This window comes from Zophobas morio, unplaced genomic scaffold (genome assembly GCF_036711695.1).
Source record: "Zophobas morio isolate AGI-343-1 ecotype UQ-CSIRO unplaced genomic scaffold, CSIRO_AGI_Zmor_V1 ptg000011l, whole genome shotgun sequence".
Classification (NCBI taxonomy): Eukaryota; Metazoa; Arthropoda; class Insecta; order Coleoptera; family Tenebrionidae; genus Zophobas; species Zophobas morio.
In genome coordinates this window covers 24,804,935-24,822,594 of record NW_026972116.1, presented here as the reverse complement: position 1 = coordinate 24,822,594, position 17,660 = coordinate 24,804,935, and the positions used below count along the sequence as shown (strand labels likewise).

Genomic DNA, 17,660 nt, shown 5'->3' with positions numbered 1-17,660 from the left:
CAATCTAAAAAACCGAAATCGAAAAATCTAAAAAATAAATGAATTGAAAAATTCCAAAATTGAAACGTCCAAAAGTTTAAAATCGAAAATTAAAAAACCATAGCCTATCGAAAAACTAAAAGCAGAAATATTGAAAAATCGAAAAATCAAAAATTTTAAAAATTGAAAAACCAACAAAAGTGGAAAAAAACAAAATTGAGAACTGCAACGTCGAAAAATGGATTAAACGAAAATTGGGAATTCGAAAAATCGATGAAACGAAAATTTAGAAACGTAAAAAATTGAAAACCTGTAAAACGGACAAATTTAAAAAACGAAAAGCTAAAGAATCAAAAAATTTAAAAAACGTAAAATTGAAACAACGGAAAATCGAGATTTCAAAAAATTAAGGAATAAAAAAACTGAAAATTTTCAAAACTAAAATATCTAAAAATAGAAAAATCAACGATCTGAAATATCGGAAAACTGAAAAATCAAGTAATGGAAACATATCCAGCTTTTCCAAAAATTACAAAATTTGATTCTACCGGTTTTATTATTTTAATCTAGAAGTTAAAATAAAGTAAATGTAAAAAAGCGTGCTAGGCGTATGTTTCAAATGATTTGCTTTATAGTTTTGATTTTTTTAACAAAACGGTATCATAAACTACAAATACAGAATTAAGTCTGTGCACGTTATAATTCTGCAGACTCACAGTTTGATTGGTACTGAAATAAAACACCCCTTTTCCAAAAAACTTTATTCAACAAATTCCACACTCACAACCTAATGTTCACAGTCGGTACTTCGCTCTCAAACACCCCCTCGTCGTCCCCCACGTCAACGAGTCCGTTCTCGTCAGCCCTAGCCAGAATGTCGCACACCAGCGGCGACTCCACCCCCAGAATATACTCACAGTACTTCGGCTCCAACAAATACAACGACACCGTATTCAAATTCGAAGTGTCCTCCAAGCACTTCAATTTCACCTCAGTCTGCCTCGGCTTCTCCGTCTTGTCGCACACAGTACCGTCTGAGTAGAAGTGCGACAGCTGGTTCCTCTGCGCCAGCGGCTTCGGCCTCTTGTGAGGGTGCTTCTCCATCCACTCCAAGTGCTTCTTCTTGTTGAAGGTCCCTAACTTGATCGTGATCTTGGACCCGTCCTTCTCGATGTGGTACTGCTCCACGGACTTCCCGTAGCAGAACTCGTACCTCCACCAGCCCGTTCCTCCCGTCAGGCAGTTCTTCCCCGCCAGGAAACTCTCCACCGGAGAAGTATCCTGCGGCTTGCTTTCGGGTGCTTTGGTGGTCTCCTCCTTCTCGGAGAACTCCGGCGGCGGTACGAACTCGATTTTGATCCTGTCTAGGTCGGATTTGCGCCGGAGTTTCGTGCTTTCCACTTTCATCTTCATGAGGTTGTACGGACGCTGCGGGTGTTCCCCCACAGGCATGCAGTTGATTTTGTTCTCGCCGGTTTCCTTGGGCTTGTACTTGGGGTGGGCGCAGACGAGGGGTGACAGGATGATGATCTCGTACTGGCAGGTGGAGGTTTCTTTGAGAGAGTAGACTTCGTGCTTGCCGTGGACGTAGCAGACGTAGAGGACGCGGGTTTGGCGGGGTCGGTTTTGGTTGAGGTCGCACTGGGTGCCGTTGCCCATGAGGATTTCCACGTAGGGCAGGTTGACGTTGTCGATTTTTTTGACGGGGATTAGCGCGTTTTTGTCCTTTTCGGCCTCTTTCGCCTCGGCCAGTTTTTTCTCGTAGAGTTTTTCGTCCCAGCGGCCGAGGGTGTATTCTTGGAGCTTGACCTTTTTGCCTTCGCGGTCTTCGTGGTATTGGCGGATGAAGCGGCCGTGGCAGACTTCATAGGTCCTGAAAGATTTTTTTTTTGTACAAGCAATAATCTTTTTTAAAAGAATAATATCGCATTAAATGGACCAACAGAGGAATGAAAATTAACGTGGAGGCAAAAAAAAGTACAAAAACTGGTCTAAAATTATTTAGACAGAACTTTCCTCGCCCTTGAAACACAATCAAAGAAATCCAATTTCTTAGATGAATTTTGATTTTTTTTTTGTGGTAAGGGAGCATGGTGTGGTAAAGTTTGAAGTGAATTTTTCGTAATCAAATTTTGTTGGAAATGTTTTTTGACAAGAAAAATGACAAAAAAATGTCAACGAAGAAAGGGAAGAAAATAATAATAATAAAAGAAAGAGATAAAAAGCGACAAAAAGCTCACAAAAAAGCGAAATAAATAAAAATAAAAAAGAGCAAATGGCCAAAAAGGTGTAAAAACAGGCGACAAAGAAAAAAGCAAGAAAAAAAAAGAGAACAAAAAAGATTGTTTGCCTTTATATCTAATTTTTTTATTGATTTTTCGTTTGTTCCTTTATTTAATCGGAAAAAAAGACGACAAAACGGAACATTAAACGGAACGAAAAAGGTATAACAAACGGCAAACAGGCAAATTAAGCGATAAAAAAGATAAAAACAGAACAAGCGATAAAAACCCCCAAAGACGATGAAAAAGGGCAAAAGAACGCCAAATGTCTAAAAGGCGATAAAAAATGAATAAAAATAAACGAAAAAAGATGTATTAAAAAAAAACAAAAAAAGGCCGCAAAAATATGATAAAAATAACGACAAAATATGGGATAAAAAAAGCCACAAAAACACGTGACGAAAGTTGATTGAAAAAAGGTTTAAAAAAGACGTCAAAAAGGTGATAAAAAAGCAAAAAAGTGACGAAAAAGTGGCAAAAACACGAAAAAAAAGTATGAAAAAAAATGGAAAAGTTGAAAAAAAACGGAAGTTCCAAAAAGCCGCAAAACAAGAAAATAAGAAATGTCAAAAAAATACGATAAAAAATTACCAAAAATTGATAAAAATAACGGACAAAACATGCGATAAAAAGAAGAAAAGTCACTAATTTGGATAAAAAATGGAAAAGTCAAATAAAGCGTTAAAAAGGGCCAAAAAAGTGACAAAAAACAATAAAAAGGACAAAGATGGATACGAAGTTGACAATAAACTTTAAAAAAGGAGTGACAAAAAATGGGATAATAAAAGGAACAAAAAAGGCATAAAAAGAGACAAAAACAGGCAAAAAAGGCAATAATAAAAAAAAAGATAAAATAAAAAAAAGAAAAACCATAACAAGGATACAAAAATATAAAAAAAGGTACAAAAAAGTAAAGAAAAAACAAAAAAGGCCATAAAAATTTGATAAAAAAAAAACACAAATGATGCGATAAAAAAGCCACGAAAACACGTGACAAAAGTTCATTGAAAAAAAATTTAAAAAAGGCGCCAGAAAGATGATAATAAAGCAAAACAGTGACAAAGAAAGTGACAAAAACACAAAAAAAAAGATGAAAAAAACTAAAATAATTATAAAATAAAAATGAAAAAAATGAAAGGGAGTCAAAAAAGCTCCAAACAAGAAAAGAAAAATTAGCAACAAAGAAAATTACAAAAAAAGACGATAAGAAGGACAAAAAGATCAGAAAACAGTGTCAAAAAATACGATAAAAGGAAAAGCTAAAAAATCACTAAAAATATGATAAAAACAACGACAAAACATGCGATAAAAAGCCACAAAAAAACTTAAAAAAAGTTGATAAAAAAAGCAGAAAAAGATTAAAAATATGGATCAAAAAACAATGCAAAAGCGGTGCTAAAAAAGAGAAAAAAAGGCACCACCAAAGCCATAAAGTCAAAAAATTCACAAAGAAAGATCACAAAAACACGAAGGAAAAAGTCACTAAAATATATAAAAAAATGGAAAAAAGAAAGTCAAAAAATCCTAAAAAAAAACAAGAAAAGCGATAAAAAGGACAAAGGTGGACAGAAAAACAATAAAAAATGAGTGACAAAAAAGGGGATAATAAAAGGAACAAAAAAGGCATAAACAGCGACAAACACTGACAAAAAAAAGGCGACGATAAAAAAAAGATATAAAATAAAAAAGGGGAGTCAAAAAAAGACTCCAAAAAAAGACGCAAAAAACGATCAAAACAGTGAAAAAAGAAAACAAAAAAGACACCAAAAAGATGATAAAAAGGACACAAAAATATAAAAAAGGTACAAAAAAAGTAAAGAAAAAACAAGAAAGGCAATAAAAATCTGATAAAAAAATGACAAATAACAAATAATGCGATAAAAAAGCCACGAAAACACGTGACAAAAGTTCATTGAAAAAAGATTTAAAAAAGGTGCCAGAAAGGCGATAATAAAGCAAATCAGTGACAAAGAAAGTGGCAAAAACACGAAAAAAAAGAGATAAAAAAAACTAAAACAATAATTATTAAAAAAAATGAAAAAAATTGAAGGAGGTCAAAAAAGCTCCAAACAAGAAAAGAAAAATTAATGACAAAGAAAATTACAAAAAAATACGATAAGAAGGGCAAAAAAAAATCAGAAAACAGTGTCAAAAAATACCATAAAAAGCCACAAAAAACCTTGAAAAATAAAAAAGCAGAAAAAGATTAAAAATATGGATCAAACAACAATGCAAAAGCGGTGTTAAAAAGACAGAAAAAGAAAAAAAGGCACCATCTAAGCCATAAAAAGTAAAAAAATTCACAAAGAAAGATCACAAAAACACAAAATAAAAAGTCATTAAAATGTATAAAAAATGGAAAAAAGAAAGTAAAAAAATCGCGAAAAACGCGATGAAAGAAAAGGTGTAAAAAAAGGGTCAAAAAGTGGTAGAAAAGCGATAAAAAGGACAAAGGTGGATAGAAAAATGATAAAAAATGAGTGACAAAAAAGGGGACAATAAAAGGAACAAAAAAGGCTCCAAAAAAAGACGCAAGAAAAACGATCAAAATAATGAAAAAAGAAAACAAAAAAGACACCAAAAAGATAAGAAGGAATAAAAAATATAATAAAAGGTACAAAAAAAGTAAACAAAAAAGGGCATAAAAATCTGATAAAAATAACGACAAAAGATGCGATAAAAAAGCCACAAAAACACGTGGTAAAAGTTGATTGAAAAAAGATTTAAAAAAGGCGTCAGAAAGGCGATAATAAAGCAAAACAGTGACAAAAAATGGCAAAAACACGAAAAAACGAGATGAAAAAAAAACTAAAATAATAATGAAAAAAATGAAAAAATGGAAGGGAGTCAAAAAGCTTCAAGAAAAGAAAAATTAGCGACAAAGAAAAATTACAAAAAAACAATAAGACGGGCAAAAAAATAAAAAATCATTGTCAAAAAATACGATAAAAAGAAAAGCTGAAAAAAAAATTGATCAAAAATATCATACGTACGATAAAACATGCTATAAAAAGCCACAAAAAAACGTAAGAAAAGTTGATTAAAAAAAGCGAGAAAAAAGGTACCTTAAAAGCGATAAAAAGGCAAAAAATGACAAAAACACGAAATAAAAAGGCGAAAAGTCACTAAAATATATAAAAAAAAATTAAAAATGTAAAAAAAAAAAATTCAAAAAAAAACAGGAAAAACGATCAAAATTTCGAAAAAAGCGATAAAAAGGACAAGGGTGAATATAAAATTGACAACAGAAACGATAAAAAAATGAGTGTCAAAAAAGAGGATACTAAAAGGAACAAAAAAGGCATAAAAAGCGAAAAAACAGGCAAACAAGGCGACAAACTTCAACAGTGAAAAAAGTAAACAGAAAAAGGATCAAAAAAGAAAGCAACAAGGGACAAAAAATATAAAAAAATGTTAAAAAGAGTAAATCAAAAACAAAAAAAAGCCATAAAAATCTGATAAAAGTAACGACAAAAGATGCTATAAAAAAGTCACAAAAAATCGCGACAAAAGTTGATGAAAAAAGTGCGATAAAAAAGGTAAAAAGAGGGCATTAAAAAAGGGAACAAAAAAAGCGCTAAGATACGATAAAATAGTGACAAAGGGCAAAAAATAGGAAAAAAAATGATAAAAAAAACACAAAAAACGAAAAAAATCCTGCAAAATAATCACACAAAAACAGCGACAAAAATGAGAAACAAAAAATATATAAAATAAATACAAAAAGAAGAAAAGGTGAAAGGAAAGCGACGAAAACAACGACAAAAGAAGACAACAGAATACCCATAGAAAAACGTGATAAGAAAGTGATGACAACGATGACGGAAAAAAAGTGATAAAAAAAGAACAAAAGAGCCAAAAAAACGACAAAATAATTAAAAAGAAGTGGAAAAAAATGGACACAAAAAGAGGCAACGAAAAAAGCATAAAAAATGTCAAATAAGGTGCGACAACAAACGCACCAACCAAAAGTGGCAAGTAAAACAACATGAAAACGAAAAAATTAATACATTGATAAACCCCAAATATAGTGCATTTTAGATATAGGATTTACTAAGCAAAAATTTTGAAATAGATAAGTTATCAAAGTTTTAAGAAAAGTTTAAATTTTGGTTCTTGAATGTCACTTGGGTCAGTCTTTAAAAAATATATCCACTAATTTGTTTATAAATAAAACTTTTACACGAAAATTAGCAAGTCATTTAGCACAAAATTCTATTTTAACTCCCTATTTTTGACTCAACTAATTTAACTGAAGCATAAAATCAGATCTCAAATTGGTCATACTGCTGAATACCTGACAATTATGACACAATTTTGACATGCAATAGCACTGAAAAATAAAAAAAAACACGTTACATTCGCAGATGAACGTCTCTGGATACTCGATCTATATTTTTCTCGGTTTGTGGTTACACAAAAATACCTACAAATTAAAAAAAAATGGAAATTAGTAAATTTTGGTTTCTTCAAGATAATTCTGAAACAAAAAATTCTTAAAAAAATATTGTTTAATCATAAAATAGCTTAGCTTGTCAAAAAAAATAACCACTCTCCAATTTAGTCGTGTTATGATATTGACAAAAATTGTACTTTTTTAAGACAGAACTGGATATTGTAACCCGACTCTATGCTTACCAATACGACTCCAGTCGATAAGTACAAGAACTCTGAATAAACAAGGGCGAAATTAGCTCGAAAGCTGTAGGCCCTTCGTACTTCTCTTCACTAGTACTCTCCTTCTCCTGAATGTTGGGTAAAACACATCGGTACTTCTCCTGATGGGAACTCACAACAATCATATCTTCAGGATCGCCCAAATCTACGTTTTCTACGCTGTCACCTGGCCAGTGTATGTCAAACAACACAGTATCGTCAAACCCCTTAATGTCGTGCCCCCACACAGCAAGAGGGACCAGCAAAAATGCCAAACAATGCATTTTTATCCCACTCTGTGCATACCCATACAAAATAAATACTTAAGTTATCATTCCACGTCAGGGAATATTATTATTGAATGATAACACAACAACCACTAATGACGTGACATTTGGGTAACCTTACTTTTTTGACGTTTGGACTCAGTATTGAACAAAAATAAAAACACGCAACCAACTATACAAATAACATTTCCCTATAGTTGTATTCGTTGTCACACTAACAGTAAAGTAAAAGCTACATGAAAAAAGTCGCTTTTATTAACACTACTAAAGTTGCATTTAGTACGTAAAATCGTGGTTAAAAACATAAAAACTCTATTTAACTTATTTTTGTGTCTGTGTGACGTCAGTTGGTAACCAACTACGTGCAGCTAAAATCACCAAAAGTTACCAATGTGGTTGTCATTCTAACCTCAATGTTTATATTTTGATTATATATTTTTTAAAATGCCGCAAAAAATTCACATTAGGCTCGCCGCCCACCGGGTTAACGCCTCAGTGGCTGTTAATAGAAGAGTGCCGAAAATTTTCACCCCCGGACAAGTCATCACAGAGCAGAACGAATTTATGAGGTTAGAAACAATCATGTTGTACCAACTTAATCTAGATTTAAACTTGTAGAGGGCATGGAACTTACGAAGAGGAGGGTTTTTTAAAATCTTCAGTGGCCGGAGTGAAGGAACAAGTCAACAATTTAATTTCAATCCGGCCTTTGAAGAGTCGGTACAATGGAGAAGTCGGTGATGTGGTTGTGGGGCGAATTACGGAAGTACAACAGAAGCGGTGGAAAGTTGACACTAATTCGCGCTTAGATTCCGTGCTGTTGTTGTCTTCTGTGAATTTACCAGGGGGGGAATTGGTGGGTATTTTTTTAACAATCATATCTTTATTTATATTTTGTATTGTGTTAGAGGAGAAGATCAGCTGAAGATGAACACATGATGAGACAATATCTTCAAGAAGGCGATCTTATAAGTGCAGAGGTTCAGAGTGTTTTTTCAGATGGTTCATTATCTTTACATACTAGAAGTTTGAAATATGGAAAAGTACTGATTCAATTTTTTTTTTGAGTTTTTTGTAAGTTTTGTTTTTATTAGTTGTCACAGGGTGTCCTAATTAAGGTTTTTCCGTCGTTGATAAAACGGAGCAAGACACATTTTCACAATTTGTATGTGGGGGCTAGTATTATCTTGGGGAATAATGGTTTCATTTGGATTTATCCAACAGTTACTAATTCTGAAGATGGCGTAGGAGGCTTTGTCCAGAATTTGGAAGAGGTAACATTTTTTTAGTTTCTTTTTTGTTGCTAAGTTTTTCTAAAATTAGTTATTTATTGCAGGTGGTGTCTAGGCCTGAACGGGAGACGATTGCGCGACTTAGAAATTGCATTCTAGCCCTCACTCAGAGTAAGATGATGTTGTTTGACACCAGCATCTTATATGCTTTTGAAGAATCCCAGAAATACAGTGTTCCTGAATTGTTAGTTCCTGAAGCGATGGTAGATGTCGCTATCTTGACACAAGATCGCTTAAGTATGGCCGAGAACTCATAATAGTTTGTAACAAATAAATAAATAAATAAAGATTGTTTTGTAAAAATCGTCTATTTAAATCTGACTTAAGAACTTGTTATATAAAATAAGTGGTATAAATAAACTTAATGTAAATTCAGATATATACACGAAAATAAATAATATAAATAACCGAAAGGAGGAGTATTAGAGACAGTTTTACCGTCACAAAATCGTTATAGGAACGGGAGTCAGTGCAGAAGTTAGAGATCATAACCTAATTTTTTGCAACGGTAAAATTACACAAAGCTTCCATCACCAGAGCCGCCACCTCCCCGAAGTTGCTTAAAAATACATTGCTTGAGTCTGGGACTGTCCCTAGCATTTGACATCTCATCTCGAGTTAACTATATCACAATTATCGTCAACTCAACAGAAAGATCAAACGGATTTAGTCTAGAGCACCGGAGTGTCTTTGAACACTTAAGCGATGTGCTTTCCCGGGTTTAACCACTTCTTCATGTAGTAGCAGAAGAGGGTGCTGATGTAGAGGAGAACTAATAAGGCACAGGTGACCCCCAAGGCTAGCACGGACGTCTTCGTCGGGCAGGGTTCGATGATCGTCACGGTTTTGTCTGCAAAGAAAGGAATGAGCGAAGGTCGGGTCAAGGGGGGCGAAGCACCTTTTCCGAATTCGGCGCTCGAGAGCTCGCTTTTGAGGAACTCGGACTGCTTGTCGTCGCCGAAGTCCAGGACGAGGATTTCTTGGCTGAGCGTCATGTCTTCTTCCTTTTCTTCGTCGGTCACGTTGCTGACGGATCTCTTCCTTCTGCCCCAGGATTCGAGGGAGTCACGGCCCCATTCACATACAGCCTGAAAAAAGAAAGAGTTAAAAACATTGGTCCAAAGTCATTTTCACACAGTTTTTTTCGCCCAACAAATCGTGCTTCTTTGAAAAATTTATAAAAAATACAGTTGGGGCCACAATTTTAAAGAAGACAGGTGGGGCCTACGAGAAGGTTTCTCCTTAAAAAAAGAGATAGTTGGTGGGCCCGAGAAGGTTTCACATAAAAAAAAGCAGTTGGGGCCTTGGACAAGGTTTTATCTTCTTAAAAAAAAGATACTTGGGATCCTCGAGAAGGTTTCTCCTTTAAAAAAAGGCAGTTGGGGCCCCCGAGAAGGTTTCACATTAAAAAAATAACAGTTGGGGGCCCTAGAGAAGGTTTCACATTAAGAAAAAGACAATGGGGTCCCCGAGAAGGTTTCACATTAAGAAAAAAAAAACAGTTGGAGCCCTAGAGAAGGTTTCACATTAAAAAAAAAGACAGTTGGGACCTCCGAGAAGGTTTCACATTAAAAAAATAACAGTTGGGGGCCCTAGAGAAGGTTTCACCTTAAGAAAAAGATAGTGGCGCCCCCGAGAAGGTTTCACATTAAGGAAAAAAACAGTTGGAGCCCTGGAGAAGGTTTCACATTAAAAAAAGACAGTTGGGGCCTCGGAGAAGGTTTCGCATAAAAAAAAAACAGTTGGGGCATTGGACAAGGTTTTATCTTGTTAAAAAAAGATACTTGGAGTCCCCGAGATGGTTTCTTCTTTAAAAAAAGGCAGTTGGGGCCCCCGAGAAGGTTTCACATTAAAAAAAAAACAGTTGGGGGCCCTAGAGAAGGTTTCATATTAAGAAAAAGATAATGGGGTCCCCGAGAAGGTTTCCCATTAAGGAAAAACATTTGGGCCCTAGAGAAGGTTTCACATTAAAAAAGAGACAGTTGGGGCCACGGAGAAAGTTTCACATTAAAAAAGACGTTTGGGGCCTTGGAGAAGGTTTTATCTTCTTAAAAAAAGATACTTGGAGTCCTCGAGATGGTTTCTCCTTTAAAAAAAGGCAGTTGGGGCCCCCGAGAAGGTTTCACATTAAAAAAATAACAGTTGGGGGGCATAGAGAAGGTTTCACATTAAGAAAAAGACAATGGGGTCCCCGAAAAGGTAGTTGGAGCCCTAGAGAAGATTTCACATTAAAAAAACGACAGTTGGGGTTCCCGAGAAGGTTTCACATAAAGAAAAAAAACAGTGGCGCCCCCGAGAAGGTTTCACATTAAAAAAAGATAGTTGGGGCCTCGGAGACGGTTTCACATTAAAAAAAAAAAACAGTTGGGGGCCCCGAGAAGGTTTCACATTAAAAAAAAAACAGTTGGAGCCCTGGAGAAGGTTTCATATTAAAAAAAGCAGTTGGGGTCTTGGAGAAGGTTTTACCTTCTTAAAAAGAAAGATACTTGGGGTCCCCGAGAAGGTTTCACTTTCTTAAAAAAAAAGACAGTCGGTAAGGTTTCACATTAAAAAAAAAGTTGAAGCCTCCGAGAAGGTTTCACCTTAAAAAAAAAAAAAATTGGAACCCTCGAGAAGGTTTAACTTTCCTAAAAAAAAAAGACAGCTGGTAATCTCAAGAAGGTTCGTATTCTTTTTTTCAAAAAAAGAAAGTTGGTGCTCCTGAGAAGGTTTCATCTTCTTAAAAAAGACACTTGAGGTCCCCGAGAAGGTTTCACTTGAAAAAAAAAAACAATTGGGACCCCAAAACGTTTTCACATTAAAAAAAAGACAGCTGGGAATTTCGAGAAGGTTCATATTCTTTCAAAAAAAAGACAATTGGGACCCCGACAAGGTTTCATCTTATTAAAAAAAAAGACACTTGGTGTCCCCGAGAAGGTTTCGCCTTCTTAAAAAAAGAACAATTGGGACCCCGAAAAAGTGTCACATTTAAAAAAAAGATAGCTGGGAATTCCAAGAAGGTTCATATTCTTAAAAAAAAGACAATTGAGACCCTCGAGAAGGTTTAACTTTCCTAAAAAAAAGACAGCTGGTAATCTCAAGAAGGTTCATATTCTTTCAAAAAAAGAAAGTTGGGGCCCCTGGCAAGGTTTCATTTTCTTAAAAAGGATACTTGAGGTCCCCGAGAAGGTTTCACTTGAAAAAAAAAAACAATTGGTTTCTAAAACGGTTTCACATAAAACAAAAGACAATCGGAAATTCCGAGAAGGTTCATATTCTTTCAAAAACGGACAGTTGGGACTCCCAACAAGGTTTCATCTTATTAAAAAAAGACATTTGGTGTCCCCAAGAAGGTTTCGCTTTCTTAAAAAAAAAGAACAGTTGGGACCCCGAGAAGGTTTCACATTTAAAAAAATGAGAGCGGGGAATTCCGAGAAGGTTCATATTCTTAAAAAAAGAGAATTGGGACCCTCGAGAAGGTTTAACTTTCCTAAAAAAAGACAGTTGGTAATCTCAAGAATGTTCATATTCTTTCAAAAAAAGAAAGTTGGGGCCCTTGACAAGGTTTCATTTTCTTAAAAAGAATACTTGAGGTCCCCGAGAAGGTTTCACGTGAAAAAAAAAACAATTGGGACCCTAAAACGGTTTCACATAAAAGAAAAGACAACCGGAAATTCCGAGAAGGTTCATATTCTTTCAAAAAGGGACAATTGGGACCCCTAACAAGGTTTCATCTTATTAAAAAAAGACACTTGGTGTCCCCAAGAAGGTTTCGCTTTTTTAAAAAAAGAACAATTGGGACTCCGAGAAGGTTTCACATTTTTTAAAAAATGACAGCTGGGGACCCCGAGAAGGTTCACATTCTTTCAAAAAAAGACAGTTGGGGCCACTGAGAAGGTTTCATCTTGTTAAAAAAAAGACACTTGGTGTCCCCGAGAAGGTTTCACTTTTTTAAAAAAAGAACAATTGGGACCCCCGAGAAGGTTTCACATTTTTTAAAAAAAGACAGCTGTGGCCTCCGAAAAGATTTCACATTCTTAAAAAAAAAACAGCTGTGGCCGCGAGACAGCTGTGGACCCCGGGAAGATTTGACATTAAAAAAAAGAGTTAAGGCCCACGAGAAGGTTTGACCTTTAAAAAAAGACAATTGGGACTCTCAAGAAAGAGTAACGTTCTTAAAAAAACAATTGGGCCCCCCGAGAAGGTTTCATCTTATTAAAAAAAAGATACTTGAGGTCCCCAAAACAGTTTTACATTTACAAAAAAAGTCAGCTGGGAAATCCGAGGAGGTTCATATTCTTTCAAAAAAGGACAATTGGGACCCCCGACAAGGTTTCATTTTATTAAAAAAAAAGACACTTGGTGTCCCCGAGAAGGTTTTACATTCTTAAAAAAAAAACAATCGGAATCCCTGAGAAGGTTTCACATTTAAAAAAAAAAAAAAGACAGTTGGAGATGCCGAGAAGGTTCATATTCTTCCAAAAAGACAGTTGGGGCCCCCGAGAAAGTTTCATCTTAAAAAAAGACACTTAGCGCCACCGAGAAGGTTTCACATTCTTAAAAAAAATGGTCTAAAGTTGTTTTGACAGAACTTCCTTCGCACCTAAAGTACAATGAAAAATATCAAGTATTTTTGAGTTGAGTTTTTACTGTACAGAATTTGGATTGGTGTACTGTAATAAGAAAAATAACACTATTGTATTTCCAAAATTTTCTGGGAAAATGGAGTGAGCTGATCCTGATTTAATCAATAAAATAAATTGACACCTTCATTAATTTTTTTGGGCCACCTGTGTAAGAATGTCTAAAAAATATGAATGCAATGATAAATCACAAGTAAAAACTCATCATATTTTGCAAATTTCGGGTAGACGTAGCAATTTAACCCCTTTAAATTTCATAAGTTTTTACAAGATTAATAGGGACAAAATTAGTTTTATTTTAACAAGTACTAGGCCCGCTACCCACCCTTTACTTTCATAGAGGGTATGTCATTTGAAAAAACCGTCTTTCCTTAACAAGGACTAACCCCGCCCACCCGCCCCCTGTTTTCTCAGAGGATATGTCATCTGCCAAAATAAGACTTACGTTAGCAAGTACTAGGCCCGCCCACCCGCCCTTTATTTTCTCAGTACTTGCTCAAATAAGACTGCTAGTACTTACTAAGGTAAAACATATTTTGGCACGTTTTGAAGAGGTAAACGAATAAAATTTGCATAACGATTTACCATGATTACGATAACCGTAAAATATTTACAAGATTTCCGAGCAATCGGTTTTGCAGTTTCAAAGTTATATTGCAATATATTGTTATTTAGTTTTTTATTTTTTACAAAAATTCGGGATGTCTAGGGTGAAAATTCGACACGGGTTCACACACCACAAGCACAAGAGTAAATTATTTTATTGAATTAAAAAAACTATTAATTATAAATTTTGGAGATGACGTCATCAAATTGTTGGTGGGGATGATTATCCAAATTTTGGTTAGTATTTAACCGTATACAAGATATTTCTAACATATGTACAAAATTTGACAAGAATCGGTCCAGCAGTTTCGGAGATTATGTGTCTAATAAAAATGGATACAGACAGACGGAAACGGGAGACCAAGAGTAAAACTCAACACGAATTCATAAATCACACATCGACGAGCATGTTATTTCATAAAATTTAAACAACATTATTATTTGGCAAAAATGTAAGATGACGTCATTATTTGGCGGGGAGGGGGGTGCACAAACGAGTAGATTTTGATTAACGATTTATCATGATTTCTGTAACCTTCAAATAAAACACATGTGCGTTTTACCATCTACACGATATCCTTAATACAGGTACAAAAAATATTGACAACAATCAGTGAAGTACTAAAAATGTTGTGTACAAGATATTCCCTTTAGGGTCTTGGTATCTGGGAAACTCCATTAACAGCTAGTATAAACACGAGTAATCTGAAACACGTCTTTGCTTCTTTCCATGTTTAGAACCCTGTTCGTGTAAGAACAAACGGAAAAGATTTTAAAACGTTATATTAATCCTCCAATTAGAAACTGCACCAGAAGGTTAGAACTCTTCTTGGAAAACAGTTGCTACATGAGTGAAATTACTACCAACAAGGAATTAGAAGCACGAGCAACTGTTGCTACACAAGAAAACACTTTAAACAAGTCTGTTTAACCGTTATTAAATACGGGTACTCACGGGTTCACAGGGCCCAAGACAGTACTTCACGTTGCACTGGAAGATAACTCCGTACGACTCCGTGAACCTGAACGCCTCATAAATCGACTGGAGCGCGTTACCGTCGGGAGTAAACGCCGGGAATATACTAGGATCAACAGGACACCCTTCATCGTCGATAATCTGGAAGGTACTCTTCGAATCCTTAGCCATAGCCACGCAGCTCCTAGCAAAAATACCATACGGAGCTGAAACACAACCATGTACTTGCACCCTCTCCAAAATCGTCATTCAACTCACTATCTTCCGGAATTTCGATCCTGAAGGTAAGCTTGTCCCCAATACGAACCGTCTCGACCTCCCGGGACCGGCTGTCCAAGATGCGAATCCTCGGTGGAGGAGCTTCAGGTGCAGACGTGATACTGATCATCTCAGGATCTCTGCAAAAATCGTTTTATTGCTGTGATCAACAAGACAAGCGGTTTTACCTGATGGGCATCATTCCGAACGTGATGTTCTTCGACGACATGTCGTAGGTACACTTAACCTTGTAAATCTTGTCGGCTTTGGTCATAACGACACTGTGGTGTTGCAAGACGACAGTGTTACTATAGACTCCGATCTGAAAGCTTGAATCATTTGCGCTCTTGGAAACCCGTCGCTACTTACCACCGACTGAGTGTTGCAATCTTGTCCGGTCATAGTCAGATCTAATCTGAAGAGATCGCTGTTGATAACGTCAACGTTGCAGGTTTCAGACCGTCCTAACGCGTAAATCCTTCCATTAAAAGGCTTGTTGGTGCGGACTTGTACCGCGATCTTGGTGTCCTTGCAGTTGACGGACACTGAAAGTAATTTTTAGACGAGGACAGGCTTGAGGGGTTAGTTACCGTCGTAGCAGGTTCCAGTTTTGTCGCAGTTGACGTCGCTGCGGGTGAGGTTGTTGAGGTTGGGGTCTTCAGTGGCTTCGAAGACGACTGGAAGGGTGTTGTCGGAGGGTGCACCGGTGGGAGAAGGACCAGGCTCTGGAATTGTTACTCACAATACTTGGTACTATATTAGAAGGGACTTACTTTCACAGACGTTCTCGAAGTAGCTACCAATGCGTTCACCGTTGTCGATTAGAGGGCGTTCAGCGTTTAAGTAGGTGCTGGGTCCGTCTGGAAGGGTCTTATGATCGAGGTGGAAGAGTTGGCAGTTGTAGAGGGCTCCTTGTGGAGGACCTTTGTAGAGGAAGGATCTGCACAGGAACTCGTTTTCGATTTCACAGGCCAAACGACAGGCGGCTTCACTGGTCACTTGGAGTTCTTTATCGGTGTAGTAGTGGAGGCTTGCGTATTGGGCTACCTTGTCATCCGCGACTCCGATTCTTGGGGTTTGAAAGACGCGGTTGGTCTTACAAGCTTGATTTCCTTTAAGACACAAGTTCTCGAAGTAGTCCACTCCTTGGGCGTCCACGAACTGCACGAATTGACCAGTGGTCCGACGGTCCGAGTCGCTGAGTTGGCATTGTAAGGTTACGTAGTTGTACTCGACGGATCGACAAGTGAACCGATGCTGGAAAAACAATGAAGACATGAAGACGAAATAGTTAAGACGGTGGATTGGATTCAAAGCAAACCTCGTTCAGACAGGCTGACAGGCACGCCTCCTTCGTGGAAGTGTAAATAAGCGCGTTGTCCAAGCCCCGGATCATCTTGTTGGGGATGCGTTCGAAGGCCCACGGTCTCAAACACACGTTCTCGGAACGAAGTTGTAGTTTGGTCATGTAGTACATATTGACGGATCTCTGCGGCGTGGCTGAAGGGTTATTTGAAGACGTCTCGTTCTGGAGCTGACAAAGCGTTTCTTGCATGGGTATTAGAGGATTCATTACGAAGCTGAAAAGGGCGGCTTGACAATCGGGCTCCTCGCGACACCAACCCTGGCATTCGTACAAGCTCAGGTTCTTTACAGTGTAGTAGGTGGTGCCGCGGTAGTCGAAGTCGGTTAGCTTCTCGAAGGCTATCCTCGCTGAAAAAAAAAAACAGAAAAATTTGACTACAAGGTAGACAAAAGTGGGAATATGTTGGTAGTGGAGGAGGAAGAGCTAGCTATAAATACAACGGTAGTCATAACAAGATCGAAGCTTCTTTAGGAAGCTATTAATTTTGTTTGATGTTTCAATAAATTTTAATATCTTTATTAGCAGGAATTCCCAGATGACTAAAACCGCTATAAATCTTTTACTAATTGCTGATCACTGTACTGCTATTGAATGAAGACCAGTGAAGAGTTTTCGCTTGCAGGAACTTTACGATTTCCTCTCGAGACAAGAATCTGCTAATCTCGAGCACTTATTAATTCCGCTCATCTTTATAGCGGATGTCTCCGGGTCTTATCAAGCGTGTCTTAACGAAACCCGTCCTTGACACGATCGATCGCCACCTTTCCGTTTTTCCGTTTTTCCGAGTTTCCGAGTGCACTCCAATTGGAGGCGAGCCAGCGCGACAATAATTAATGTTTCCAAACGTAGCCAGAAAGATAATCCGGGAAGTTCCTGAACGCGACCTTGATCCGTGTTTTCGCTCCGAGGACATGCAATATAAGACGACAAGATAAACACAAACTTTGCTCGTTTTGGGTGGATTTCCCGGATGACAGCTGCAAGCCCCGGCACTGCGAATAAATACGGTGTTTGGGTGTTTGGGTACATCAAAGCGCGTAAACAGGGGCGGGGCCGCCGCGGGCGGAGCCGGAGGTCACGTGTGGATGGCCCGCCAATTAAATTAATTGGCGCTTCCGCTAGGTCGGTCAACTTCGCAACACCAGATGGTACCTGGTTGTTTGAAGGTAGCAACCAGTGGTGTAAATATCACTCCGTAGGTTTTTTGACTTGAGTTTTTGAATTTTTTGTTTCAAGTTTAAATTTTGCAGTTTATCAGTTTTCCAACTTTTGAATTTTTCAGTTTTTAGATTTTGCAATTTTTTTATTTGAGTTTTTCGAATTTTCAATTCTTAAT

The 17,660-nt window shown here is 36.8% G+C and overlaps 3 protein-coding genes across 3 annotated transcripts in view; 1 reads left to right on the top strand and 2 right to left on the bottom strand.

Moving 5' to 3' along the window:
• Nucleotides 1–725: 725 nt before the first annotated feature.
• On the bottom strand, nucleotides 726–7,396 carry LOC135127259 (endoplasmic reticulum lectin 1). Its single transcript, XM_064053691.1, has 2 exons — nucleotides 6,900–7,396; nucleotides 726–1,852 (listed from the first exon to the last, which is right to left on the bottom strand). Exons 1-2 carry the CDS (start codon nucleotides 7,199–7,201, stop codon nucleotides 760–762), a joined length of 1,395 nt encoding a protein of 464 aa, XP_063909761.1. The 5' UTR covers nucleotides 7,202–7,396; the 3' UTR covers nucleotides 726–759.
• Nucleotides 7,397–7,499: 103 nt separating this feature from the next.
• Nucleotides 7,500–8,799, top strand: LOC135127261 (exosome complex component RRP4). Its single transcript, XM_064053692.1, has 5 exons — nucleotides 7,500–7,773; nucleotides 7,823–8,060; nucleotides 8,113–8,247; nucleotides 8,299–8,478; nucleotides 8,541–8,799. Exons 1-5 carry the CDS (start codon nucleotides 7,649–7,651, stop codon nucleotides 8,751–8,753), a joined length of 891 nt encoding a protein of 296 aa, XP_063909762.1. The 5' UTR covers nucleotides 7,500–7,648; the 3' UTR covers nucleotides 8,754–8,799.
• LOC135127258 (uncharacterized) overlaps nucleotides 8,786–17,660 on the bottom strand; it is a 72,140-nt gene continuing 63,265 nt past the window's right edge. Inside the window, exons 3-11 of the mRNA XM_064053690.1 lie at nucleotides 16,280–16,671; nucleotides 15,732–16,215; nucleotides 15,549–15,683; nucleotides 15,328–15,503; nucleotides 15,147–15,280; nucleotides 14,959–15,098; nucleotides 14,680–14,906; nucleotides 9,395–9,584; nucleotides 8,786–9,346 (exon numbers count right to left, since the gene is read on the bottom strand). Coding sequence (XP_063909760.1) covers nucleotides 9,195–9,346; nucleotides 9,395–9,584; nucleotides 14,680–14,906; nucleotides 14,959–15,098; nucleotides 15,147–15,280; nucleotides 15,328–15,503; nucleotides 15,549–15,683; nucleotides 15,732–16,215; nucleotides 16,280–16,671 — 2,030 coding nt within the window. The 3' untranslated portion in view covers nucleotides 8,786–9,194. The remainder of the gene's footprint in view (nucleotides 9,347–9,394; nucleotides 9,585–14,679; nucleotides 14,907–14,958; nucleotides 15,099–15,146; nucleotides 15,281–15,327; nucleotides 15,504–15,548; nucleotides 15,684–15,731; nucleotides 16,216–16,279; nucleotides 16,672–17,660) is intronic.